This window comes from Stegodyphus dumicola, chromosome 11 (genome assembly GCF_044657685.1).
Source record: "Stegodyphus dumicola isolate Sdum_Otavi_A_Nest chromosome 11, ASM4465768v1".
Classification (NCBI taxonomy): domain Eukaryota; kingdom Metazoa; phylum Arthropoda; class Arachnida; order Araneae; family Eresidae; genus Stegodyphus; species Stegodyphus dumicola.
Window position 1 is genome coordinate 92,464,543 of NC_140778.1, and position 27,777 is coordinate 92,492,319.

At 34.3% G+C, this 27,777-nt stretch overlaps 1 protein-coding gene across 1 annotated transcript in view; it reads right to left on the reverse strand.

Annotated features, from left to right (window-relative positions):
* Positions 1–1,823: 1,823 nt before the first annotated feature.
* Positions 1,824–27,777, reverse strand: part of LOC118194593 (apical endosomal glycoprotein-like) — a 49,430-nt gene continuing 23,476 nt past the window's right edge. The window contains exons 5-11 of the mRNA XM_035365766.2: positions 26,435–26,688; positions 23,291–23,381; positions 15,143–15,253; positions 12,334–12,590; positions 10,420–10,654; positions 7,359–7,481; positions 1,824–1,888 (exon numbers count right to left, since the gene is read on the reverse strand). Of these exons, the coding sequence (XP_035221657.1) occupies positions 1,824–1,888; positions 7,359–7,481; positions 10,420–10,654; positions 12,334–12,590; positions 15,143–15,253; positions 23,291–23,381; positions 26,435–26,688 (1,136 nt within the window). The remainder of the gene's footprint in view (positions 1,889–7,358; positions 7,482–10,419; positions 10,655–12,333; positions 12,591–15,142; positions 15,254–23,290; positions 23,382–26,434; positions 26,689–27,777) is intronic.

A 27,777-nucleotide genomic window follows, 5' to 3' on the forward strand; every position in this document is an offset into this window, starting at 1 on the left:
CGAATTCATATGCGGTATTTTCCGGGCAACCGAAAACCGCGGAAGTTGACCCAACTTTCAAATGCGATCAATCTCTTACCGATCTCTTAACTTCAGACCATCGGCTCTTCTTTCATTTTCTTAAGCGATTGCTCACTCTTATACAATTAATTTTCTATTAACGACGATGTGGAGGTAATTGAATTTGTTTGCAAAGGTATTCCGTAACAAAACACCTTGCTCTGAAGACCGTGGAAGTTGACCCAACTTTCAACGGGGAAGGGGTCAACCTCGGCGTTCTGGCTAAGACCTCTACTTAGAACAGACTCGGTACATAATTAATCTCCATACTGACTAGAACCATCGTTTGTTCATTGATAGATTCAGGCTAGGCAGGGACCGTACTGCATACTGGTACTGTCTTGTCTGTCCTTTGGTTGCAGAGACGTTACATGGTGAGATATTAAAAGGCTGTCCATGGGGATTTAGCTCCCGTTGGTCAACACTGGAGAATAGTCTTTGTCTAATTCCATGGTTCTTTTTGCGTGGGAGCCGTTTGGAACCCGCTGCCATTGTCTCGCGTTTCATACTGTTCATTGTGAGCATAATTGTCGCCCGGGATTGACCGCGGGGGTGGCGCCCCCTTGGATCGCCTCTAGGGATTAAGGCGTCAACAGCCATATTAAGAGCTTTAAGAAGCCTAGGTCAGGGTGTCCCTTCTCACTATACTGCCTGTAGCTTGCTACGTCAGTTTCTGATATCTCGTTTCAAATGTCCAGTTTTGAACACAGTGCTCAAATGAGTATACTTTTCAAATTATTTTGAGAAAATTATTAAATCAAATGGAATAATCTTAGAATTAAACAAATTCAGATGAAAATTAAAAATGCTTGAGTTAATACAGAATTGATGGTCATCAACGAGCTCAACTTGCATTCCAATTAAGGGGACTCATACACCTTAAAACCAGCAAGACTTTCGAATATGTGACTGTTGCAAGAATAGGGATAACTTATTTATTTTAAAAGCAATTACTTCCAACTTTTTACAGCTGACTACATAATATAGCTGCTTTCTGAAATAGTAATCAGAAAGTTTGTGTTGCCACAAATATTTTTATAATTTAATCCGATTTGTGACAAAATTTTTCGTCATGTTTCCACCTTGCGCGCACAGTTTAAAACATTCTGTTGCATAATTAATTCCATATTTAATATATAACTTTTATAACATTTGGAAACTACTGTGAACCTAAAATTCTAAAAATTTCATGTTAAATTTTTATTTTATTTTGAGTTGTGTTTAAAAAATGTATTTTATTAAAAAAATCTGTAATGTTTTCGTCCATAAAATTTTTCAATATTAAAATATTCATCAAATTTTTGGTTCAGTTAGAGAAAATAGTGCCCATATAAAGAATTCCATCGAATTTCAAGGATGTACCATTAGCCATTTTTAAAATATCATGCGCGCAACGTGGAAACATGGCGAAATATTTTGTCACAAAGAGGATTAAATTAGAAAAATATTTGTGGCAACACAAACTGTTTTGTTACTATTTTCCAAAGCAGCTATATTATGTAGTCAGATGTAAAAAGTTGGTATTAATTGCTTTTAAAATAAATAAAATATCTCAATTCTTGCAACAGTCACATATTCGAAGATCATAAGGGGTTTAAGGTGTGTGAGTCCCCTTAACGCCCCCGCAGTAGGCGCAAAGAACAGAGCTCGCATTACAAATTTAGGACCGACAGACATCGCGGGTGTTTGGAGAGAAAAAATTGCATAATCTCGCAGTCGACGAAGAGTTAAGTAAATTATTTAAAAGAAAATTCTCGTGTCTATTAAGAGTAATAAGCCACAACTATCAGCCCTAAATAAGGTATGGTTGACATTTTTACAAAACAGTCTAGAAAAAAAAAAAAAAAAAAAAAAAAAAAAAAAAAAAAAATGTTGAGAGAAAATATTGATAAATCTCGAAATCCTTGATTTTTAATTGTTTTTAAAAGTGACAGCAATTCAGGCTGCTTTTTAACCTAATTTTAAAATTTAAGGCGTTCTTAATTTTAAACAACAGGTGACTAATAAGTCATTTGTATTAAATGAAATTTTAAGAAAAACATTATTTTTAGAGAAAGGAAACTTGTCGGTTTGTGACATTTAAATTGAGACAAAATTTAGTTTTAGCTTGATGCTGATTTTTATGGAATACTTCTATTCATTTTTTTTTCTTTAACTTCAAGAACGTTTTCCATACAAACTTTATAAAAACCAAGCCGTAGATTTAATCTTAATGATTAATTTTAAATTAGTTTAAAGATTAGCTTTACATAGTTTAAATGATCATTTATGGTGTTAAGGTTGTAAGATTCCTTTCCTTTAGTTTACAGCTTAAGTTAATTTACAGCTTTAATTTACAGCTTCTTAAGTTGAGGAACCTTAAGAACTGATAAGCGAATAATCGCTTTAGTTCGTTAGACAGAGAACAGAACTCAAGAAGGGTTAAATACCTTTATTATTACAAATAAGGTTCACAGAATACTCCTTCTTGGAGTTTACAATAAAGCCTCCACTTCGGCTTGAGCTGAGAAAAGAAATAAAACTAACTAATCTTAACTAAAAAATATAGCTGAAGTTATCAAGATTCTAACGGAGTTGGCTCTTTAACGCTAAATGACAGCGAAGCTGTCAAGGACCTAAAGTACGGCCGATCGTAAAAATAGCTTTAGAGAGAGCATCTCTTCTCTTCTCTACATATAATAAAACAAAGAGTCTGTCTGTGTGTGTGTGTCTTTTGTTCGCGCTGCGCGTAAGCTAATAGACCCACGGCTACGAAATTTGGTACATAGGTGCATCTAGACAAGAGCCAGTGCACCTCGAAGCGTTGTTTTCGAAATTCGAATTAGATTTTTTTAAATTTTATGTTTTGTGACGAAATCGCGTCATTCGGAGACATAATGGGCTATAGGAAAGCGAGATTTTACTCTACACACTCCATTTTCACATCGTCATGAAACGTAGGCACTTAGTTATTTTACGAACTTAAAATAAATTTCGTGTTTCAATAAATCGATTAAATACGAATTTATTTAACAAAGGGAGCTTAACACTTTTTCAATGGGATTTTTTCTAAAAAAGGTTATTTTAAAAAATGTACAGTTTATTTTTCTTTGATTTTTGGACACGTTAAACTTTCATCCTTGCGAATGCTTTTACAAAAAAGAATTTTGGAAGAATGATAATATTTTGTATTTTTAAATTATTTTTTAAATGAAGTTTCCGAGTACACTTCTCACATCTTACATCTTTAAAAATGGGATTTTGGCAACAATTTTCCCGTCTTATTGTTGTTGATACATTTTTGATGAAATCGCATCATTTTGAATAGTTTCATTCTTTTAGAAATATGGGTTTGGCAACAATTTTTCATCGTATTTCTTATGTCACTGTTTTTAAAAGATTCGCATATTTCATTCTCATTTATATATATATATATATATATATATATATACATAATACTTTTTTATTCATTTTTTTTATAAAGTTGTTCTGTAGAGTGATATTCTGCGCGGAATTTTATGTTTTGTGAGTTGCTTTCATGTTATTTTTTGCTTATTTCACTATTTGTAAGATATTGAAAAGTTTTGCATGATTTTTTTTCATCAACGGAAAGTTGGTTAATATTTTATTAGGATAATTAATATTTGTATTAAGGGATATAGTTTATTTCATTGTAATTTTTTCTATTGAAAATATAAGATAAAATATTATTAATTATACTTTGCTTTTCAGAATTTTTTGTTTTTTATATTCTTTTATGTTATTTTAAGATATTGAAAAGTTTTGAGTGATTTTTTTAGGAAGCAAAGTTCTTAACTTCCTTTATACCATTTGAGTTCTTAAGATTTTGCAATGAGAAGTTAGTTAATTTATTTATTAGGATAATTAATACTTGCATTAAGGGATATTGCTTATTTCATTGTAATTTTGTTATACATAATAACTTTTTTTATGAAGTTTTTCTGCAGAGTAATATTCTACGCAGTTTTTAAATTTAACGTTTGGTGTTCCCTTCAGCCATTTTCCCGGTGCATTTAAAAGCCAGACGAAGGCTGGCAGCGAAGCTGCTAGTAGCCAAATAAAATTCACACAATACTCATTTCTGGAGTTTACAATAAAGCCTCCACTCCGGCTTGAACTCAGGAAACTAAGAAATAAAACTAAGTAATCTTAACTAAACAATATAACCGAAGTTATTGAGATTCTAACAGAGTTGGCTCCTTAACGCTAACTGACAGCGAATCTATCAAGGGCCTAAAGTACGGCCGATCGTAAAAATAGCTTTAGAGAGAGTATAGCCAAAAGGTTAACGCGCGCTGCATAGAATCTCTGGCTCTTTCACGAAGTCAGTAGAACTTTATAGTTAAATACATCTTCTCCTCATTTGCATTCAACCGCGATTCTGAAAATATGTTCTGGCCGGAAGTTGTAAGCTGAAATTAAGGAAAAACAGGGATGTAACTTAAAACTAAAAATTAATTGTTAGAAAATTAAGATAATCCTTACAAGGTTTTCAATCACCTTGGGATATAAATTAAACTCGTAACAGAAATGATTTGAGAATATTGATCAGTCAGTGGATTTAAGGCAGCAATGAGCAAACTACGGCACGTTGGCCAAAACCGGCCGACCTGAAGATTTTATCCGGCCCGCAGATAGAATTTTAATTTGCTAGTCCGAGGCAAATTAAAAGAAATATATATTTATATATTATATATCCATCTTCTTTTCTACTTCGTTTAAATATTATTTTTTTCTTCCTTTTCTCAAAGGACTGATGATCATTTTATTTTCTATATTTTTGTTTTACAAAACATAAATTGACGGAAATAGCAAGCACAGACAGCTTTCAATCGGTAAAGTGTTAAAAGCGGAAGTTCTTTGTTAGTTATTGCTGTAGATTGGCGCCAACAATCGTTATCTCTTTCTCGGGGAGCAGACATATGGGAATCTAGTGTAGGTAAATTAGATTTCACATGTGTCACCTTTTAAGCTCCAGCCAGCGGCCTTTTCTTTTGGCGCGAGGCCTAATATTATTCATTGCGTATGGAAAGATTGCGGACATATAGCATTATTGTGAATAGTGGTGAAATTATTAAAAGTATAGCGTAGCTAGTGCTTGTTTGGGTTATTCGTAAAATATTTAAACCCCGAAATGGCTACTAATAAACGTAAAGTTGATTCAGAGTGCTGTGCTTTTAATGATGAATGGACCTGGAAATTTTTTTACAGTTGTAAAAGATAAACCAGTGTGTCTCATGTGCAATGAAGCTGAAGCAGTCTTCAAGGAATATAACATTTCCCGTCATTTCACACCTAAAGCATAAGAATTCCAGTTACGAAGAATATGAAAGCAAACAAAATGCAGAAAGTCTTTGTAAAAAATTATTTGGCTGACAAAATATTTATAAGAAGGTTAACAGTATCCAGATCGCAAGATTTCAGTGCCATTCAAACAGAAGTGGATATTTTTACCATACCTTTCAACATAAATTGTGAAGCAGTGTATTCAGATTTGCAGCTTAAATTAATTGAGTTGCAATCTAACAATCATCTCAAGCAGTTGTTTCTAAATATGCCAGAGTTTTACAAATCATTATCGAACGTAAGTTTCCCAAATTTAATATCTCACGCCCAGAAAATCAGTGCTATGTTTGATTCATCTTATATATGTGAACAAGTGTTTCAAGTATAAACCTTGGAAAAGAATTATTTCAGAAGTAGACAGACTGGTGAGCATTTAGCCTCGTTCCTTAGAATCAGTATATCTCACTTCGAAGATCAATATAAGGAACTTTTAAAAATTAAATCGCAATTTCATTCATCTCGTTAACATATTTAAATTGTAATACTTGTATATTGTTTTTAAAATTTTAGAAAAATTTATGTTGGCCCGCCAAACTTTTTTTATCGATTTGTGGCCCGCGAACGAAAAAGTTTGCCCATCCCTGATTTAAGGGGTAATCTGGCCAGTAACCTTAATTCATGTTAACATATAATTAATAAGTGTGTTTAAATTGTAAATTCTTGTTTATGTTTATTTTCATTAATGCTCCATCATGTTTATCCATGTTTGACATAGAAGGTTCCTAGAAACATGGAGTCCTCCGTTAGAGCTTGGGGTTAATTTAATTTCGATAACGCAAAGTTTGCTTGGTGGTTGGACGGCCTGGGGAAGCTTACTGAAGAAGAAAGTGCTGTAGAAATAGATTAACTGAATAGATTTATTATTATTTTATGTGAAATGGTGATTGATGTTTATGTGCAGAGTTTTATTTATATCTTCACGAGCTGAGTTTGTGGCTTTTCTATAGTTGGGTATAATTATGTACTAGTAATTTAATTGGTTTACGTTTTCTGTTCCAATTTAAGTAATTAATAGAAGAATTTATTATTATATTTAAAATTAATTTTTCTTTCGACGTAACATCATGGAAGAGACATGTTCATCTGTCTCAATTTACCAACAATTCATATTGCTTTATTTGGTATCAAGAAAACTCGAAGTTGAATAATGTTCCCTTTCTTCTATGAAGATGTCTTTGGAATTACAATTTGTAAAGGGCATCGTTATTCTGACATGGCTACAAACTCTTTGTGAACTGCTCTGGATGAAATAGATATCTCGAATATGTGGTTTCATGAGCACAGGACTGCTTGTCACAAAACCTGCTAGACAATAACTTTGCTTAAAAACTCCCTGGCTGCGTGATTCACTGCTGCGACCAGGAATGGCTTGTGGTATCTTGTGACCTACCACCTTGCGATTTATTTTTATGGGGTTACGTCTAATTGAGTGTTTACATGAAAAAACCACAAACTGTTTCCCATCTAAAGGCGGATCATAGGGAAAAACCAAGAGACGGTTTGCTAAAGGATTCCCTTAGGCTTCACTGAAAACTAACTGCCCTTCTAGAAAGTGGACGTGGACATATGTCAGATGCCATTTTAGCCTCTTAAACAAAAATATTTAAAAAGAAATAAAATAAAATTTTTCATTTCTTATGAGCTTTAAATGAGCAATTTATGAAATACCCAGCATATTTATTTTGTAAGTTAAACTCATTTTCATTGATTCAATAAAACGAAATAGTGCCGATGGGGGATTCTTTTGCCGCAATTATTTACCATTTCAAAACAGACTTCACAATAATTTCAGTTGTGTTATTCATAAGAACTTTCGAGATATACTACATTAAAAAAACGTTTCTTTGATGAAAAATTTAAACAATAGTTTTAATAAAATTGTCTTTGCATAATCTGCAATAAACAAATAGAATGACCAGTTTAAATATTACAGAGACATTAAATAAACTTGCCTAGTCCATTCATGTGGTACCAAAATGTGAAGCAGGCATTTGGGGCATAATGAAGAATTTCGCTTTCCAAAACAGCTCTCTCCCAGACGCGATCAGAGTGCCCGTCTACATAAACATACCAACCTGGAAGTCGAAGGAACAAATATTTTTATTTTTTCTGAATATTACATATACACAGTAGGCAAAGTATTACTAAAATCTTCTCTAACAGCTAATTTCGGTTGCTCATTCAATAGCCTTAACTGGTTTTAAGACCAGTAGTCCAAACCTAGCCTGCCTGAAATTATAATATAACATTCAGGCTTAGGAATTTTAACTCTTTTAAGGAATTATTTCTGGAAGAAAAGTTTCGCTTTAAAATTATTTCTTTTTATAATAAAGCAGGCTCAGGTGAGAAAACATAAAATAATTTCTTAATAAGTTACAGATAAACTTAATATTAAAGATGGAAAATAATTATGCTTATTTGAACTTTATTAACTGTCATCGATTTTATAGGAAAGCTTTATATACTTCATAGAAATAAGTAATAAGACACCCCCCTCTGTTTCAAGGAGAAAAAGTAATCTTCAAGTAACCAACTCTTTACATTTCCCATTGAACAAAATAATAAGAAAAATATGGCGCATATGAAATAAGGCATTAGGCATTTAAAACACTTGGGAAAGCTAGGTTCGAAAATAAATTCTTAAGCTAATGACGAAAGAGGGTATAAAGTTAATACAAAATGTGTTAAGAAACTTTAATGAACCTAATCTAGAAAATTGTTGGATAATTTTAACAACGCAATAGATGGAGTTGTAATCATTCTTTCGTTTTCCGTTATACAGGGAGTTTCAGAAATTCGGTTACAAATTTTCAGGAAAGATAGAGTACACCTAGGCCATGGAAAATAACATAGTAATGCATTATGGGAAACGCTTTCCTGGCGCGGTAGTGAAAATAACATAGTAATGCATTATGGGAAACGCTTTTCTGGCGCGGTAGTAATGACACATAACACAAGAAAGGATGAATACGAACAGAGTGAGAAAACATGTTTATTATGTTAAATGCATCAAAAATGTTCTGAATATTAAATTTTTGCATACAGCAACAGCCTTGATGAGCATCTCAACCTGAATTCAAAGTATCCTTAACATTGGAACAGCAGTGTTAAGGATCAGCAGCTTGCTGAGCGGCCCGGTGCATTGCCCAGCAAGATCCTCAATCGCATTGATCTCAATCGCATTGACTACTTTCTCTGACGGGTGGTACGCCAAGACACTTGTGTACGAAAGCCCAGTTAACATTGCTGAAGAATTTGTTGCACCCATCGTGCCAGCTGCTGGGAAAGTCCGGGAGACGCCAGGTTTTTCTCAGAACATCAGATCTGCCATGCGCCGGAGATGTGAGGTCCTGCATCACTGTTCTAATTTCGATGCCGTAAAATTTAATTATTTTTTTGATGACATTTTTTGCGGGCGTTTGCTTTCATTTCTTGGTTTCTGTTGTACTAAGCATAGTAAAAGTGATTTCTCACCTTACCCTTGTGTCTCGTTTCTTGTGTTTTGTGTAGTTACTACTGCGCCAGAAAAGAGTTTCCGGCCATGCATTGCTATATTATTTTCCATCGTGAGTTTTACAACAGTTTCAGGAGTGATATCAAAAGTGTGTGAAAGAATTGCTGAAACATCCAGTACATTTATCGCTTATATTATACGCAGCCTTATTCTGGCACAAGAATATTCATTTAGATTCTCTTTTGCTTTACGGTGAGTGCTAGTTCAATCTGTCAGTGCAACTGATGACAGAAATTCAGAAATGAAAAGCTAATAATATCACAAGCTTCTCCTCTGACTATAATTTGAAATTATCAAATTATTATGAAACGTTCTTTCTGTTAGATTTTTAGAAAATGACCAGCAGTATAGTCTCTCAAATGTGCAATAAACGACTTGGTCTAATTCACAAACTGCCACGCGTTGAGATAGTTGATATTACTTATTACCTAAGCCGTAATTAGCTTAATGAAGGAGTTTATTTTCCTCTTCTCAAAACTTCCTTTCTGCAAAAGAATGATAAAAGATTTTTTTGGTCCAAAGGGGCTTTGTCCCTGAAGGACTATTGTTTTCGTTTTGCGATTTTGCGTTGAATCACTATAAATGTCCGTTTTACTTTTCAAATTGTTGCCACCAAATGTTAGAGTCTTGCATTATATTTCAAGAAATTAAATAGTAAAAAATCTGCATAAATGTATGCCTATTTCTCAACTTCTGATAAAACAACGGTGCATAGAGCCATCGAATTTTGAATGACGTAATCCTCCTACCAATATGGGCATGTGGAAGACCAAATTTGGAATTTGTTTTATTATCAATTTCATATTTTGTAAAACCTTAACGAATTTTTGAGTAACAAACTCAACGATTTAAAAGCGAGCAATGACAATACTTTACGCCGGGAAAAAAAAACCTTTTTATCTCCAGCGGGCGCGGAACTGTGTATCGAAAATTCTAAAGATACGCTCATTTTAAAATTATTTTGTGACATTTCTACTGAACTGAATTTTATGGTTTATGCACAAAGAACATGATATTTAATAAATAAAGGTAACACACAAAACGTTAAAAAAACGCCGCTTTGGACGTAATTTAAAATCTGAAACATTTCAGTTTTTTTTTTTTTTTTAATTTTTATGGAAATTTACTTGCAAGTTTGAAATGTTTACTTTTTTAAACATTTAAAGCCAATTAATCTCCAGTTGATCATATAATTTAAAAATATTACGCACTTAATTTCGCATCTATAAACATCAATTTTTGGAAAAGCCTTACATGAAAATGCTTTATTAAACAGTAAAAGTTTCAAAGTTCGATTACATAATGTATTATTACATTCATTAATTAGAAATATCCTTAAAAGGTTTCGTTGATTTTTTTTCCCGATTATATTTACCTAAATATAACTAGAAACACCTAATGCAAATTTTAACGATCAGTTTAACTTTCAAAATGAGCTATCTGATAGTTTACATATCATTTTTTTTATTTTAGATTATAAATGAAAAATGGTAACTCACCTTCAACAGTGCCTGTTGTTACATCAACTGAAGGGCCTTGGCCACCAGTAGTCTTTGGTCCCGAATGACGACTCCATCCTACACTCAGACTGTACGGATATCCTAAATTCCTCCATGTGCAAAGATCTCTCTCAAAATTGCAACTACCGTATAGCGAACAAACTCCGTCTTCAATAGCAATATCATCTACTGCCACAATTGTACTTTCATTCTTCTTAGATCCAAAAATGACGATCTAAACAATTAGTAAATATTAGTGATAATATGTAGTCTCATTAGTTACACCAAGATAAAATATCCGTAGAAAATAAATTCCTACTCATAAACAATAGAGTTTTTATAGAATAAATTTATATGTGTTTACACAAGAACCTTTTTCTTCTGTAAGTTTATGTTCCATCTTGCGCATCTCATTTCTAAAGCGTACTGAGAGACATTAAGTTGTAAGTGAAATTTTTGCATAGCTATCGTTTTATGAAATAATAACTTAACTCATCTAAAATCATCTATAATTATTCAAATAAATTTTGTAAGCAAATTATTAATAGCCTTCTGCACGAATGTATGTCTAGCTGCTCTTATGAAATTTTTATCAAACTTTATGTCATTTACATAATCCTTCAATTTCATAAAGAAATATTGAAACAATTTTCAACTTATTTGTTATATCAACTAATTATTATGTAAAAATGATAAGACCTCGGACAATTTAAAAAAAAAAATTCTGTACATAAAATATAATTTGCATTGTCATTTGGTGAAAATGTTAAATTAAATTATAAATTCATAGAACCAAAACAAAAAGCTACGAAAACCTTATTCTAACATGAAAAAAAAGTACCATTATTTTTCATTAAAATAAACCAATTTTAGGAAATTTCGTTAGATTTTTTAATTATTGTAAAGAAATATTTAGTTAAAACATATGATTCTCTTTGAACATATGATTTCTCACTACTTTAGTATAATCTACAATAGTATAATCTCATTTTATTAAAATATAGGAAATGTATTTTGACACGCTACTTCATATTTGAAAGAATAATTCCAGAATTCTGAAGAAAAAAAACCATCTGAAAGCTTTCAGATTTTATATTACGCCCAAAGGGGCATTTTTTAACGTTTCATGTGTTATCTTTATTTATTAAATATCATGTTCTTCGCACTTAAACCATGAAATTCAGTTCAACAGCAGTATCACAAAACACTTTAAAAAGAACATATCTTTAGAACTTCGGATACACAGTCTAGCGCGCTGGAGATAAAAATGTTCTTTTTCGTACAGTGCAGCGCTTTGAAATCGTTGAGTTTCTTAATAAAACTCATAAATGCTTTATAAAATATGAAGAAGATAATAAAACAAATTTCAAATTTTGGCTATCAGATGCCCATATTCGGATGGATTATTCAAACATTATTCAAAAACCTGTCGAATGTATTAAACATTATTCAAAATTTGATGGCTGTAGGTATCTTTGTTTTATCACAATGCGAGAAACACACATACAATTAAGCAGCTTCTTCTTCATTTAATTTCTTCAAGTATAATGCTGGGCTCTAATATTTGGTGGCAACAATAGGAAAAGTGATTCAGACCTTTATAATGTTTTCGACGCAAAATGGCAAACGAAAGTAAGTCTTTCTGGGCTGACACCCTTTGGAATAAAAAAAATGCAGCTGTTGTTTTTACCTTGTTGCAAAAATATTTTAAATATTTTTTCATTTTATTTCTTAACTTACTATTAAGAGATTTCACTTTTCCTTCATAATTTTTCTTTCACAAAAAGGAAATTTTTAAGTATACCTTTCAATATAAGTAAAGAGTATAATAGGGAATTTTTGGAGCATGGAATTATGGTTACAAAAATGGGTTTAATTTTATTTCGAAATAAAAATTAACAATAATTCACTGACACTATAATTTCCGTTACTCAGCCCTGTAATGCTCGCCTTGGAATGTTCCCATTGGCCGTTGACGTCTGGTTCGCCTACGTCTGTCCACACTACCTTTTCACCACTTTCAGAAGTAAGTTGAGATTTGATGATTTGTAGTTTCGTACCCCGATCGCCCTTAATGAAGTACCAGAAGTCAAGGCAATAATCGCTCTTTGTATAATTGTAGTTGGGGCTTATCAATCTGCCATTGCTTTCTTTTAATGCAGCGTACTTTCCTGAAAAAAGTACAGTATATGACAATGATTAAAGTATAACTTCATTATCCACAAGAAAGATATCCAAAATTCCAGTTATCCGGGTCAATTATTCTTTATGCGCTAAATAATTTTAAACTGGTAAGACTATTCCAGGATTTTAATTCCTATTGATTAAAATAGTACAAAAAAAAAAAAAATGAAAGGTTTCAGATTTTAAATTACGTCCGAAGGGGCGTTTTTTTTTTTTTTTTAAACATTTTGTGTATTACATTTATTTATTAAATATCACGCTCTTCGCACTTGAACCAAAAATTCAGTTCAACAGCAATATCGCAAAATAGTAGTTTTAAAATGAGCATATCCTTAGAATTTCCGATACAGAGACTCGCGCGTTGGAGCGAGTCTCCCAAATTCGAGATTTTTCTGTACAACATTGCCATTGCTCGCTTTGAAACCCTTGAGTTTGTTAATCAAAAATGTATTAAAGTTTTACAAAATATGAAATCGATAATAAAATAAATTCCAACTTTCAAGTTTGGTCTTCCAGATGCCCATATTCGTAGGAGGATTACGCCATTCAAAATTCGATGGCTCTATGTACCGTTGTTTTATCACAATGCGAGAAAAATATATACATTTATGCAGATTTATATATACATTTATTTTATTATATATACATTTATGCATTTATGCAGTGCATCAGTTTTAGAGTCTTTTTGTCATTATTAAATTTCTTCAAATATAGTGCAGAACTCTAACATTTGGTGGCAATAGTATGAAAAGTGATCCGTCGTTTATAGTGATTAAACGCAAAATCGCAAAACCAAAACAATAGTCCTTCAGGAATAAGCCCCTTTGGACTAATAATGCAGTTTCACCAATTTGCAGGCATTGTTTTAAAAGTCTGATGAAAAAAAAAACTTTTTGTTTTAAAATTTTATTTTTTAAAATCGTGCATTTGTTTCAGACTACATGCAAAAAATTTAATAATGCAATAATACATGTATCATATCATATATTTTTCTTTTATGAATTCAACAAAATGTTTAATTTCGTTTTTAGGCAATATATTTAGATTCTTTATTTATTATCAGTAAATAAATAAAATTCATCGTTTAGTTTTAATGCAGTATATATGAAAATACGATTATATATTTCGTTTTAAAGTCTGTACCTGAATAAAAAATAAATTTCATTTCTGTACTTGAAAGAATTAGGAATTTTATATATGGGACTGTTACAACATGTAGTTGTGCACCTCTCATTTTCTTTGAAATCGGCCGTACCAAACGTATATATATTTATCAAAACTATAAAACTGGCGTTAAGTCTGACGGGGGTGTCATTATTTACATTTGATACTCTTAGTAGAGCAGTGAATGAAATCAGTTGGTGCATCAGTTTTAGTCCTTTTGTTCAGTGTGACCAAAAGTTAACTTTCATTTATGTGCACGGAAAATTTTGTTTTCCTGCCCGCTGGCCGATTTCCTTGTTTTTGCTCAGAAATTCTATTTTTTTTGTAAAAATTGTTTTGTTAACTGATTATAACTGTGGATGGTCTGTTTCGAAAGTAATGCACCCCATTTTTGTCTGCCGCGACTATCCGTCGCAGAGCGTTGTCGCTTGCACGAAAGGATGGGTGGAGTCTTGGGAACGCAACGCGAACAGCGCCAGTTGGTTCGGAGCTCCTGAAGACTCACAGTACCTGTTTCAGTGAACCCTTGTATGAGTGCTCGGTCGACATCAAGATGGGAAACCTTTCGAGCAGCGATACGCGAAAAGTTTTGTTTCAAACTTGAGAAAACGCCGTCGGAGACCTTTGATCGGAGATTAAAAAATCCCTTCTCAAAGGACTGCATTTGGGGATCCTACAGAACATCAAGGCAGCTACAACGAGGTTACTAAAGGACATCCCTGTGAAGGACCTCCAGGAGGCATATAAAGCATGGAAATCGCGGTGGAACAAGTGTGTTAAAACAGGAGGAATGTATTTTGAAAAATATTGAGAAATTTTAAGAAGCGATTGAGTAAATTTCTTTAAAAAAATTGGCGCATTACTTTCGGGACGAGACCTTGTATTTGGTGTTTATAGATTTTCTCTTTTTTACCATTTTTAATCAAGATATTTTGAGTTTTGACCTATTTTTGCTTTGCCGCGAAATGAGAAACAAACTGATTGAATGAGAAATATATTTGTAATGAAATTCGGTGAAATAAGTTTAAATAAACTGCAGTAAAAAATGTGTATAATTAAAAAGGCCGTACATGGTAGTCATGTGGAGTCCACATTAGATATTTTTACATTTCGCTTTATGGAATTTCTTAGTGTATTAACTTCGTTGGAATAAAAGTACCCTTAATTCCTATATCTTAAGTGCACTTTTTGGGTTAGCAGTAAAAGGCAAACCACTTTTTCGGATTCTTTGAATGACATGTTGATCTTAGGTCTCATTTAGCTTTAGTATTTAGAGGTTTGTTGAACGTAATAGAAATGCAAAGAATAGCATTTCAGTTTTAGTAAATTTGCTGCTACTGTCTGCTTGAAATGCAGCTGAAAATAATCCACGTACCTGCTTCTGTGTCCGTTGTGTGGTCTTGCGAAGGAATATGGTTTTCACTTGATTGCAGAATCCAGTTTTCCGGTTTCCATTCACAGAAATCGGCTTCAAAATCACAAGCAACTAAAGAAGAACATAAATGTGTTAACCTATTTTTCATATCAGAAATAGAAAACAAAACTATCTATATAAAATCATTTTGAAAGAACTTGTATTTGAAACAGAGTTCCTATAGTATGAGTTGCCACCCAACACGAGATAAGAATATAATTTCTATGAGTAATGAAACATTGAGAAATTATCTTTGCCTTCCTAACTAGTAATTAATTTCCAATGCACCAATAAAAATTCAAAAAGCGATTCCCCTCATTTATTTTATTTTTTGTTTTAACATCTCCTTTAATCTCTTTCTTTATTTTAACTCAAAACTGTAGCCAATATTTCCTTCCAGGTTTATTTTGAACTCTAAAATAGTACTCAACCTACTACAGATATGCAATAGAAAGGAATTTATTGATAAAAATTAATGAATCATTAAAGTAAAAGAGGTCAGTACAGTTGAACAGTATCCAAAAGAGGACTTTGCACACGCATATGCATCATATATGCACACGCATATGCATATATGGTTCATCTGATCTGAGAATCAGTAATAGAGGTTCTGGAGTATTTTTCACTACCCCAGGCGATACTACTTATCAACACAAAATTGGCGCATTGTTTTTTAACTTCACTTGTGAGCGTCTGGCGATAGCGGAGGCACTTGACATGATTTCCCATTTCTGAGGAAGCAAAGGAAATTGTTGTCCTCTGTGACTCACAGGCAATCGTGAATGGAAGTTTCCTAATATCACACGGGATCCACTTTCGCCTAAAGGAGCTTGGCTGCCAGAGCATGTCAGCATCACAAGTAACGAGAATGTAAAATAAACTGGCAAAAAGAGGATCGAAATCTCGACAATAATAATAACGTAAATGTTAACCTCAAGGACGCAAATGCCATGGCCAAATACAGATTGAAGGAATTTTCAGTTCCAATAAAGCACCAACCCCATACCATCAGTGGAGGTCGATTTAACTAAACTAAAACCACTGTCAGGCTTAGAACTGGATATCACAAAGGATTGAAAATTGTCAAAGAAGGTAGAAAAATCTACAGGAACTGTGATAACTGCCTGGACACAGAACTGAAAACTGCACACGATTTTGATTGTCTGGCCATCCTTGCTGAATTGCTAAAATTTGGTGCCTTGTTTAAGAGAGGGAACCTCTAGAATGCTAATATTTTGCAGATTGCCAGGGCTACCATCTGCACCCATGGCACTATTTGAATAAGCTTTATCATAGAAATGACAACAAACAGCAGCTGTAATGGATATAGTCTGTTCTATTCATATCTCACAAATAATTCTTCAACGCATTTACTCGGATGCATTGAAATAATTTTGTTTTGGTATACCCGAGTTAACTCGGTTGAATGTACTAAAATGTTAAATAATTTAAAATAATCAATAATTTTTAACACAATAAATATTTATTTATTGCGATCCCATTATTTCATTAATTTGTATGGGTACCCCTCTTTTAATCCCCTTTTTTTTCAAGGTAATTCTGTATTCATATGCGAATCTTGAAATATGCATTTATGTGCATATGTGATATTAAAAAACATTAAAAAATGCTATTTTAGAGCAATAAGTATTTTACGTTTTGTTGCTTCAGAAACTATTGAAATAGGATTACGTAACAGGCTATATTTTGCATTCGAAGTTATTTTTATCAAAAAACGCTTAGACAGAGTAAACTGAAAATTTCTTTGATTGACACTCTTACTTCTCTTGTTTTGTTCAAAATGCAGAAAAGAAAAATATTAAAAACCGGTTTGAAGTAATTTATCTATTTGTAGTATTATTATACAAGGTTAACTCAGAATACTCGTGCTCTGCAAGGTTTTCGGTTCAGTATTTTTGAAGGGAGAGTCAAAACAAATTTTGCTATACAAATTATAAAACAAAATTACTTAACGATATGTATCTAAATAGTCATCCTTTGCATAAAACAGCAATGATTCCGCAATGTAGATCTCTAGACACTGAATAAAGGAAATTTGAGAAATGAATTAACGTATTATAAAAGGTTAACTATGGATGCAATAGTACCTATTATATTCAAAAATTAAACTCTGTTTGAAATTATTCATTAATTACATATACAAATCAGCAAAACTAAGAATTAGCTTTTTTATATCAGTAAAATGTTATTAATGGTATATTTTTAATGTCACCCTCTCCGTGAAGAATTCAACAGGACCTTAAATATATTCTATATAATATTTAATAAAGGATAGATAAGAACTGTGCATGCTATGTGTTTAGTAGAAAAATGTTTTCCAGTTATATAAATGACATATACAGGATGTTCGGGAAAGAAGTGATGAAAAAAGACCGGCACACATATCTGAAATAAATGTGTTTTATGCACTGTGGTTTCCATAGTTAAAAAGAAGACCACGAATTTTTTCCTCTGGTAGACAACATTGGAGCAGACTTGACCACTCTATGTATTTTTTCTTTCTATGGCGTTTGCCGGAGTTGATTTTAGATTTCTGTAGAGGTTTGTGAAGAAACAAATGTCTGGAATACTTGAGAAGGGGGCTGCAACTTTTCTTGGCCAAATTACGGAAGTTGTACGCATATCAGTAATGCTTTTGAAATATGAGAAAATGAGTATCTTTTAGATATAGACCGAAGTGTAAATGGCCTACTATGGTGTACTAAAATGTTTTGAATAATTATCTCATCAGTAATGCTTTTGAAATATGAGAAAACGAGTATCTTCTAGATATAGACCGAAGTGCAAATGGCCTACTATGGTTTACTAATGATGTACTAAAATGTTTTGAATAATTATCTTATCAGTAATGCTTTTGAAATATGAGAAAATGAGTATCTTCTAGATATAGACCGAAGTGCAAATGGCCTACTATGGTGTACTAATGGTGTACTAAAATGTTTTAAATAATTATCTTATCAGTAATGCTTTTGAAATATGAGAAAATGAGTATCTTCTAGATATAGACCGAGGTGCAAATGGCCTACTATGGTGTACTAATGGTGTACTAAGATGTTTTGAATAATTATCTTATCAGTAATGCTTTTGAAATATGAGAAAATGAGTATCTTTTAGATATAGACCGAAGTGTAAATGGCCTACTATGGTGTACTAAAATGTTTTGAATAATTATCTCATCAGTAATGCTTTTGAAATATGAGAAAACGAGTATCTTCTAGATATAGACCGAAGTGCAAATGGCCTACTATGGTGTACTAATGGTGTACTAAAATGTTTTGAATAATTATCTTATCAGTAATGCTTTTGAAATATGAGAAAATGAGTATCTTCTAGATATAAACCGAAGTGCAAATGGCCTACTATGGTGTACTAATGGTGTACTAAAATGTTTTAAATAATTATCTTATCAGTAATGCTTTTGAAATATGAGAAAATGAGTATCTTCTAGATATAGACCGAGGTGCAAATGGCCTACTATGGTGTACTAAAATGTTTTGAATAATTATCTTATCGGTAATGCTTTTGAAATATGAGAAAATGAGTATTTTCTAGATATAGACCGAAGTGCAAATGGCGTACTATGGTGTACTAATCGTGTACTAAAATGTTTTCAATAATTAGCTTATCAGTAATGCTTTTGAAATATGAGAAAATGAGTATCTTCTAGATATAGACCGAGGTGCAAATGGCCTACTATGGTGTACTAATGGTGTACTAAGATGTTTTGAATAATTATCTTATCAGTAATGCTTTTGAAATATGAGAAAATGAGTATCTTTTAGATATAGACCGAAGTGTAAATGGCCTACTATGGTGTACTAAAATGTTTTGAATAATTATCTCATCAGTAATGCTTTTGAAATATGAGAAAACGAGTATCTTCTAGATATAGACCGAAGTGCAAATGGCCTACTATGGTTTACTAATGGTGTACTAAAATGTTTTGAATAATTATCTTATCAGTAATGCTTTTGAAATATGAGAAAATGAGTATCTTCTAGATATAGACCGAAGTGCAAATGGCCTACTATGGTGTACTAATGGTGTACTAAAATGTTTTAAATAATTATCTTATCAGTAATGCTTTTGAAATATGAGAAAATGAGTATCTTCTAGATATAGACCGAGGTGCAAATGGCCTACTATGGTGTACTAATGGTGTATTAAGATGTTTTGAATAATTATCTTATCAGTAATGCTTTTGAAATATGAGAAAATGAGTATCTTTTAGATATAGACCGAAGTGTAAATGGCCTACTATGGTGTACTAAAATGTTTTGAATAATTATCTCATCAGTAATGCTTTTGAAATATGAGAAAACGAGTATCTTCTAGATATAGACCGAAGTGCAAATGGCCTACTATGGTGTACTAAAATGTTTTGAATAATTATCTTATCAGTAATGCTTTTGAAATATGAGAAAATGAGTATCTTCTAGATATAGACCGAAGTGCAAATGGCCTACTATGGTGTACTAATGGTGTACTAAAATGTTTTAAATAATTATCTTATCAGTAATGCTTTTGAAATATGAGAAAATGAGTATCTTCTAGATATAGACCGAGGTGCAAATGGCCTACTATGGTGTACTAAAATGTTTTGAATAATTATCTTATCGGTAATGCTTTTGAAATATGAGAAAATGAGTATCTTCTAGATATAGACCGAGGTGCAAATGGCCTACTATGGTGTACTAATGGTGTACTAAGATGTTTTGAATAATTATCTTATCAGTAATGCTTTTGAAATATGAGAAAATGAGTATCCTCTAGACACAGACTGAGGTGCAAATGGCCTACTATGGTGTACTAAAATGTTTTGAATAATTATCTTATCAGTAATGCTTTTAAAATATGAGAAAATGAGTATCTTCTAGATATAGACCGAGGTGCAAAGGGCCTACTATGGTGTACTAATGGTATCTTCTAAATAAGGCCTACTATGGTGTACTAATGCTGTACTAAAATGTTTTGAATAATTATCCTCAGCTATCTAAACCGCAACTCAATAAACATATTCATTTTAGATATGTGTGTCATTCTTTCTCATAATTTCTCTCTCGGGCATTCTGTATTTATGAGACATATGCTACCCGGAAAAATGGATGATAAAAATCTACAAAGCAGTTAATCCTATGAGACCGCAGCATCCAAATATGCAATACAAATATTGAAAAAGTTCAGCGCTTCGCCTTTCTGGATGTGAGATAATGACAAATGGCATATCATTTAACAAACATATATACAGGTAATTTAAATGATTCATCGGGTTTCAAAATACTATAATTCTTTTGTTAACACATGTGCGTGTTTTTAATACTCATATAACGAAAGAAAATGTCCTGATTTCTTTTTAATTCATAGATGAGAATTTTCTTATGGCAGTGTAATAATTGATATGAATTCCGTTTCCAAAATAGCACTTTACAGTCGAAAGCTTTTTGTATTGCAAGAGAATGCAAAAGTTCATCCAATGTTATTAAGCAATGTGCAGGCAATAATATACGTTTTTAAGGATAGATTCATCAAGCCAACTTGATTTCTGTGATGGCTTCAACGATTAAAGAACTCTAGTTGCGTGTATGAAGGTGGATGGCCAACGGCAATTCCAACTGAAACCATACAGATGTTGCTACATTTGAAACCTTATGACTTTTGGAATCGTATGTAAGAAGAGTCACAAAACGATGATTTTGATGTTTGTCTAATATTCAGATACGAAGTGACCTGTAGAGACATTAGGATTTTTGGAAGCCAGAGAGAGGAATAATGAGCAATCGCCTTCGCCGGGAGTCGAACCGCGGATCTTTGAAATACCGGCTCGGTGTGCTGACACTACACCACGAAGGCACGCTAGGAAAGCGGGAGAAATACCTTATATACTCCCCTTTTTAAAGGGAGACTGGGGTTTTTAGGGGACCCAATCGCCAAATCCTGGGCAAGGAGAATTACCACCCAACACCCTTTTAGTTCGGATGCACTGTAGAGACATTAGGATTTTTTTTGGAAGCAGGCAAGATGAAAAATTAGCAAACGCCAACGCCGGGAATCGAACCCTGGACCTCTGGAATACCGGCCTAGCGTGCGGAATTACTACGCCCCGAAGGGACGCTAGAAAGGCGGGAGAAATACCTTATTGAACTTTCATTTGTGGGAAATTTTAAAGTATCACGATGTCCGGTTAGAGAGTATGGAAAATCATTCTGTTATAGTAGAACAAAACAGGATTCACCAAAATTAAGTCTTCTACATATTTCACAGACAAAAGTCCATTGAAACTTCATGACTTTTTTTCTTTGGCAGAATTGTAATATGGTATATCTTGTTGGTTTCATGTAACTTGCTATACTTCAGTTGTTTTTATTTCGTCAAATGAAAAATAATTTAGATAATTCAATATACCAGCAGTATGGGGCTTCGTATCTTGCTACGATCTTGGTCAACAGGACAAAGGCGACTTGGATTTGTTCAGATTACCACAAAGGTCTCTCGACCTTATGAACCGTTTTATATTTTCGATGAGTATGATAAAAATGTGAACCTAGTGTTAGCAACATTACAATCGTATAACAGCTGGTTTGATGACCCAGCGGGAAATGTTACAACACCTTCGTGTAGAAGTGGAGCGCGGCTTGGACACATGTGCCGTATAAAAAAAAAGGGTGCACATATAGAACATTAGCTAATGATTAAAATTTGAAAGATTTTTGTTCTCATTTCATGCTTAACTCATTTTTTATTTGCATTATGAGGTTTTACGAAATATAACGTTTTCAAACCCGGTGAATCGTTTGTAATAACCCTATATATTAGTATAGAAAATATACATTAGATTTCAGATTGTTCCACGTGTTTTCATCTTATACAAAATAGCAGCTTTTAAATCGGTTGCGAAATTAAAAAGGGAAAAAAAAGGCCATGATAATAAAACAAGGAGAAGCAGAAAGTTACACGAAAGACGTAAGAGCTATTACTACAGTGATTGAAAGCATAAAATCCTGCAGAAGATGCAGATTTCTACTATTAGAGATCTTATTAAAGATAAATGCAACAACTGAAACATTTGTATCACTTCCATATCAATCTATATTCATCTAATTTAAATTAAATATAAAAAATAACAAGAACAGCAAAGAAAATAAATTTCCTGTGGTACCGTTGTGTGTGCCGCCCAGACGGTATGGTCGTTATGGGGGTCTTCTGCGCTACCAAATTGCTCGGGATCGAATCCCGGAGAAGCGATGGATGTTTGCAAATGTATTGTGTCTTTGCAGCATGGAGGCATTCTAAACATATGGCCAGCCGAAAGTCCTCTCGTGTGGTTTGGTGAAAGTTCTCTCGTGAGGGTTTGGGAGACCCTCGGACCTTCCCCCTCCCGGGGTGCACTTCTCCAAAATTGGGCTTTTACTTCCATTTTGAGAGAGAGCACTGCGGGGGTGTCATAGGGTCTCCATGAGGTCCAACCTACTTGAGACTCTGGCATCCATTCTTCCATAAAATTCGTGGACACGAATTGCGAGTTTGACGACAGCGTGAGTTGGTACAACCTATTGTACGTAATTCCACGTAAGACAATATTATCTAGGGCGTTCAATCCGATGATAGCCGCACTTTGGGATACTATAATATTTCCCAACGATAATTCATGTTTGTGTGCTTTAATACCTTAGTTATATCATTTCACTATCAACATTCTCTTTAACTGTATCACTGCTAGATTAACTTTATATTATATCATCATTTATTGGTGCATTTTAATATCCCAATTCTTCAAACGAAATTATACGGTAAATAAAATATGATGATCTAACTCAAAATTAATACTAACATCCTTTTAAGCATACAAAATTATGAGAAAAATAATATGGTACTCAAAGGAAAATATGTAAAAAATGATACACTAAGACTTAAACTGAGAACTGATGCCAGTATTTTTAAGCATACACCTAAATCGAGAACTATGAGGATAAAATTAATTTTTGAACATTTTGAAATGGTTTTTGTGCTTTTGTTTTCAACAGATTTTCAGTAATTAAAGTAATACCATTCTCAGTATCATGCAAAATTTTAGTTAAATGGCTTTGATACCTGGATGCGGACATTCATCTTCATATATTTCAATGTCATCTATGGCTATAACCCGTCCTGGAAAACTGCCAACTACACCTTCAATGACGATCTAGAAAGAGAGCTGATTATATGTAGAAACTTTATAATAGTAGCACAGTAAACTGTGAAAAGCACAAAGATAGGTATTAGTGAAATTTAATATCACAGCAAAAACGTAATGTAAGATCTCAATATGCAGTATACGTGGCGGATATCAAGCTCAATAATTTAAAACAGAACGTAGTTGCTTCTTTCATAGCATATTTCATAATAGTTCATCAATAAGATGTACAGTCAGGATTTTTGAAGTAGGAACACGAAAAATGAGCAATGTCCTCACTGGGATACGAACTTGGACCTCTCGAATAAGTGCCGACTGTCCTACCGTTAAACCACGAAGGCATGCAGAAAGCAGGGAGAAAATGCCTTATATGCTCCTCTTTTAAAAGGCGACTGAGGATTAGGGGACACAGTAGTCAAATCGTGGTAGTAAAGAATCATCATTAATCACCTTTTAGTCCATTAATCGCCACTGCAGAGGCATTAGGATTTTTTATGCAGGAGGGGGGTATGTGCAGCGCCTTTGCCGGGAATCGAGCCGGGATCTCTCGAATACGTTACCGTTACACCACGAAGGCATGTTGAAAAGAAGGTTTGGTTTGGTTTATTTAATTATGGCAAAGCACACTAGGGCTATCTGCCTAAGGGAAGATACCTTCGTGGAAAATTTTCTAAGGGAAACTGACTCGTATACACGTTACACATGGGGAACCACGAAAACGCCCATGCAGCCAGCCCGTTCGCGGGATTCGAAACTCGGACCGAACTACCAGTGTTCAGCGACTTTACCGCTCGGCCGCTGGTGGGCCGTAGAAAAGAAGGAGAAAAAACTTTATAAAAAAAAACAAAGATTACTAGTGGTCGAGATTAAACTGTGGAAAACTGAATAATTTGAATCGGATTCTGCAGAAAAAAGCACATGCAGCCAGAACGCTCGAGTGGTTTGCCTTCTTTCTGTGCTTTTTTCCATCAATAATTGTAATTTTCTTAGAAATTCCACCACGAAGCTATAACTTCTCTAATGTAGGGAGGTTCGCCTTCCTTCTTGTGCTGTGCGCCACTAAGCGGCGTGGAAGCACAGAAGAAAATTTTGAATTGAAACTTCTCTAATGTGTTTTAAGGATAATGTAATTCAGTTTTAATATACACGCGTAATATAGAGGTTCTTGCGATGAGTACAATGAACACGCAATTCCGTAGAAAGTTCATACGCATGCAAATGTCAGGAACAAATCGTCACAGTCGACGTGAGCGTACACAAAACACGTGCGGTCGGTGGGCTCAACTCAAGTCTACAATAAAAGGAAGGACGCAGATGCAATTAAAGACATTCACTGCAAGTACAAGTGGGTCTTTCGTGAAATATGGCTAGAAGAAATCACTTGGATGACTTCACACCTGGAAGAATGATGGAAAAGCTGCAGGAGGGGCGTAGTGTGACCAGTGTAGCTGAAGAGTTCGGAAGGAACAAAAGTGTCATTTCGCGCGCTTGGAAAACCTTCCAAACCATACGTACAACTGTTAGAAAGGTTGGTGGTGGCCGTCCCAGGAAAATAACTGCAGTGGATGACCGATATATCGTCCTGCAGGTAAAAAGAGCCCGAAACCAGTCAGCAAGCGCCATAGCTCAACAATTGTATACAGCAACGGGGCGACAAGTGTCGCGGTTTATTGTGTCGAGACGCCCTCACAAAGGTAGCCTATTCGCCCGCCATCGTTAATGCTGCATCCCTTTGAAAGTTGGCCATCGACGACACCGTTTAGAATGGTGCAAGAAGCACGAAAACTGCGCATCTCATCAATGGAGTAATGTCCTCTTTATGGATGAGTGCCACAAGGAATTCTCAACGCCAGCTGAATTGGAGAGTGGTCGGTTTCCTCCCAGTAATGGTTTCATTCCAGGATCCCAGGATAGTTTCATTCCAGGATCCCAGGATAGTTTCATTTCAGTAACTCACGGAAAGAAAACGTTACGGTGGTCCTGGAGATTTCGTTTGGGGAGGTATTATGCTAAACGGGCGCACAGAGCTCCCTATTTACGACAGAGTTTCTGTAACCGGAGATCGCTATTGTCAGGAGGTGATCCTTCCCCATACACGTCTGTTCTGTGGTGTCATTGGATCAGACTATTTTATGGATGACAATGCACGGCTGCACCGGACTGATGCTGTTCAGAAGCTATCGAAAAGTGGAGATATCACTCGAAAGGATTGGCCAGCGTACTCCCCTGATTTAAATCCAATAGAACATGTGTGGGATGCTTTGGGGAGGTGGCTTGCGGCAAGATTACACTCTCCGGGAACTCCGAACAACTGAAACAGATGATGATTGAGGAATGGGCACTCTTACCTCAAGATCTGTTGGACAGTCTGGTGCTGAGTATGGAGAGACGGTGAGAAGCAACCATTGCTGTAATGGGAGTGCATACCCCATGCTAAGGAATATCTGCTTGTTGTTCTTCCTCTTGTACAGACAGTCATGTGTAACGATACTATGAGTTCAATAAAGCCTTTTTTTTGTTTGATTCTATACTGTTTGCACTGTGTTCATTTTTATGCACCCATGGTTTCGTCATCGTTTAAATACAAACTGCTGTCTCACATTTCTGAATTTCATATCTCTCAGATGATTTCTCGTGGAGTTATGGCAAAAAGAACACCTGTTGGTTAAGTTTTGCACACCAGTGTATATATGAAAAATAATTAAACTTTTAAACTGAGATAAGAATTCTATTTAAAGACAAAATGTAATGAAATTATATAAGGAGGATATCTTTGAGCAAATACTAACCTTTCTTAAAGATATTGCAGGTTTTTGGAACGCAGTTTTTTTAAATTTTTTTTTCCGCCAGAGAAAGGGAAAGAAGAGGTTATAAAATGATGGATAAAAGGAAATTTGTGTGGTCAACTACAACATGATTCTCAACAGTCATAAAGAATTCTGATCTATTGCAAAATAACTACCAGAAGAAATATGGCCCAAAATAAAAAAAGTAATGGAATACTCGTATTTAAAGCAGTATGAATAATGCTGTAGATTACTGAAGATTTAAGGACGACTTACTGAGTAGGGATCTTCGCTGCGAATAGTTCTCATTCCAGATTTCCAGGCATAGCCTTGAGAGTTACTTTTCCTCCAGATGGTGCTGTTTTCTGTGTCAGTCCTGATGATGATGCTCAAAGTGCCAGCATCTTGCCCGAACATGTGATACCAGAAACGGAAACAACGTTTTTCAGTGGGTTCTTGTTTCAAACTCACCAAGTGAGCTTTGTCGCCTTTTTTCAGGTTTCTATTCGCATTTACGTACATGAAATATCCTGCAAACGAAATAAATAAAACCTCGTATAACCATTCAATAGAAGGAACTCAGTGACATGATTCGCAAGGCAAAAGAAATTTCATCAGTTATGTTAAGATAATCAAACCATATCCAAACCTGAAAGACAAAATTTTATAGTAATTAATTTAAATACAGAAATTATGAAATTTCTAATGATTAACTCTGATGGTTAAGAACAATTTGTTAAAGTTTTGCAACTAATCTCGCTTCCCAGAAATCAGAACAAGCCCACGAAAGTGATCATGGCAAGGAGGCATGATTGTACATGTTCGTTGGCAGCAGCCTTGGGCACCTCACAGGTGACAGTACTACTTTGCTCAATCCTCCCCCCCTAATTTTGAAGCAGAGTAATCCGGGGGGACTTGTCCGAGGGTATCCCCCTCCTCCCCCCTGCCATTAACCTCTGGAGAGGACTTCGCCGCATATTTTCAGTCGCATGCCTCCATACCGCACAGACATTATTTATTTACAAACATCCATGCCTTCTCCGGGATTCGAACCCGGGGCTTCGGTATGGCAGTCAGAGACACTAACCACTATCTCGGTTGAGCGACACAGCAGCTGGTGGAAGACAAAATATTTCTATTCATACTCGAAAGAGGCAGGATATTCCGCGCATTCAAAAAGTCCAGGGTTTCGAGTCCCAATGATGGCATTTCACATTTTTCATGTCTATTGTTTTAAAATAACTTAATGGCTGTACTACGTATTAAAAAAGGCCTGACAGTAGTTCCTACTCAGAAGCATGGCTTTTTCGAAATAAGTTTGTTTTTAACACATCTCCGCACGCATACTATTAAAAGAGCTTTCAAATAAGAAAGCTGTGATAATATTGTTGTGAAATGTACAGGTACGGTGGGATAGCTTCCCCGCAAAGCAGTTTTAGGGTTGCTATAAAGTGGCATCGGAAGGCAGGGTTGCCATATTTGGCGAGAAATCGCCCATTTTGGCGACATTCCATGAACTGATGGAGAACCTTCTCGAACGAATTCTTACCGGTTTAGGCCTGAATGTTCTCAAACACAAGCCGAAAGCTGTAAAAATCCTGCTGGCCCGCAGTCAGTTA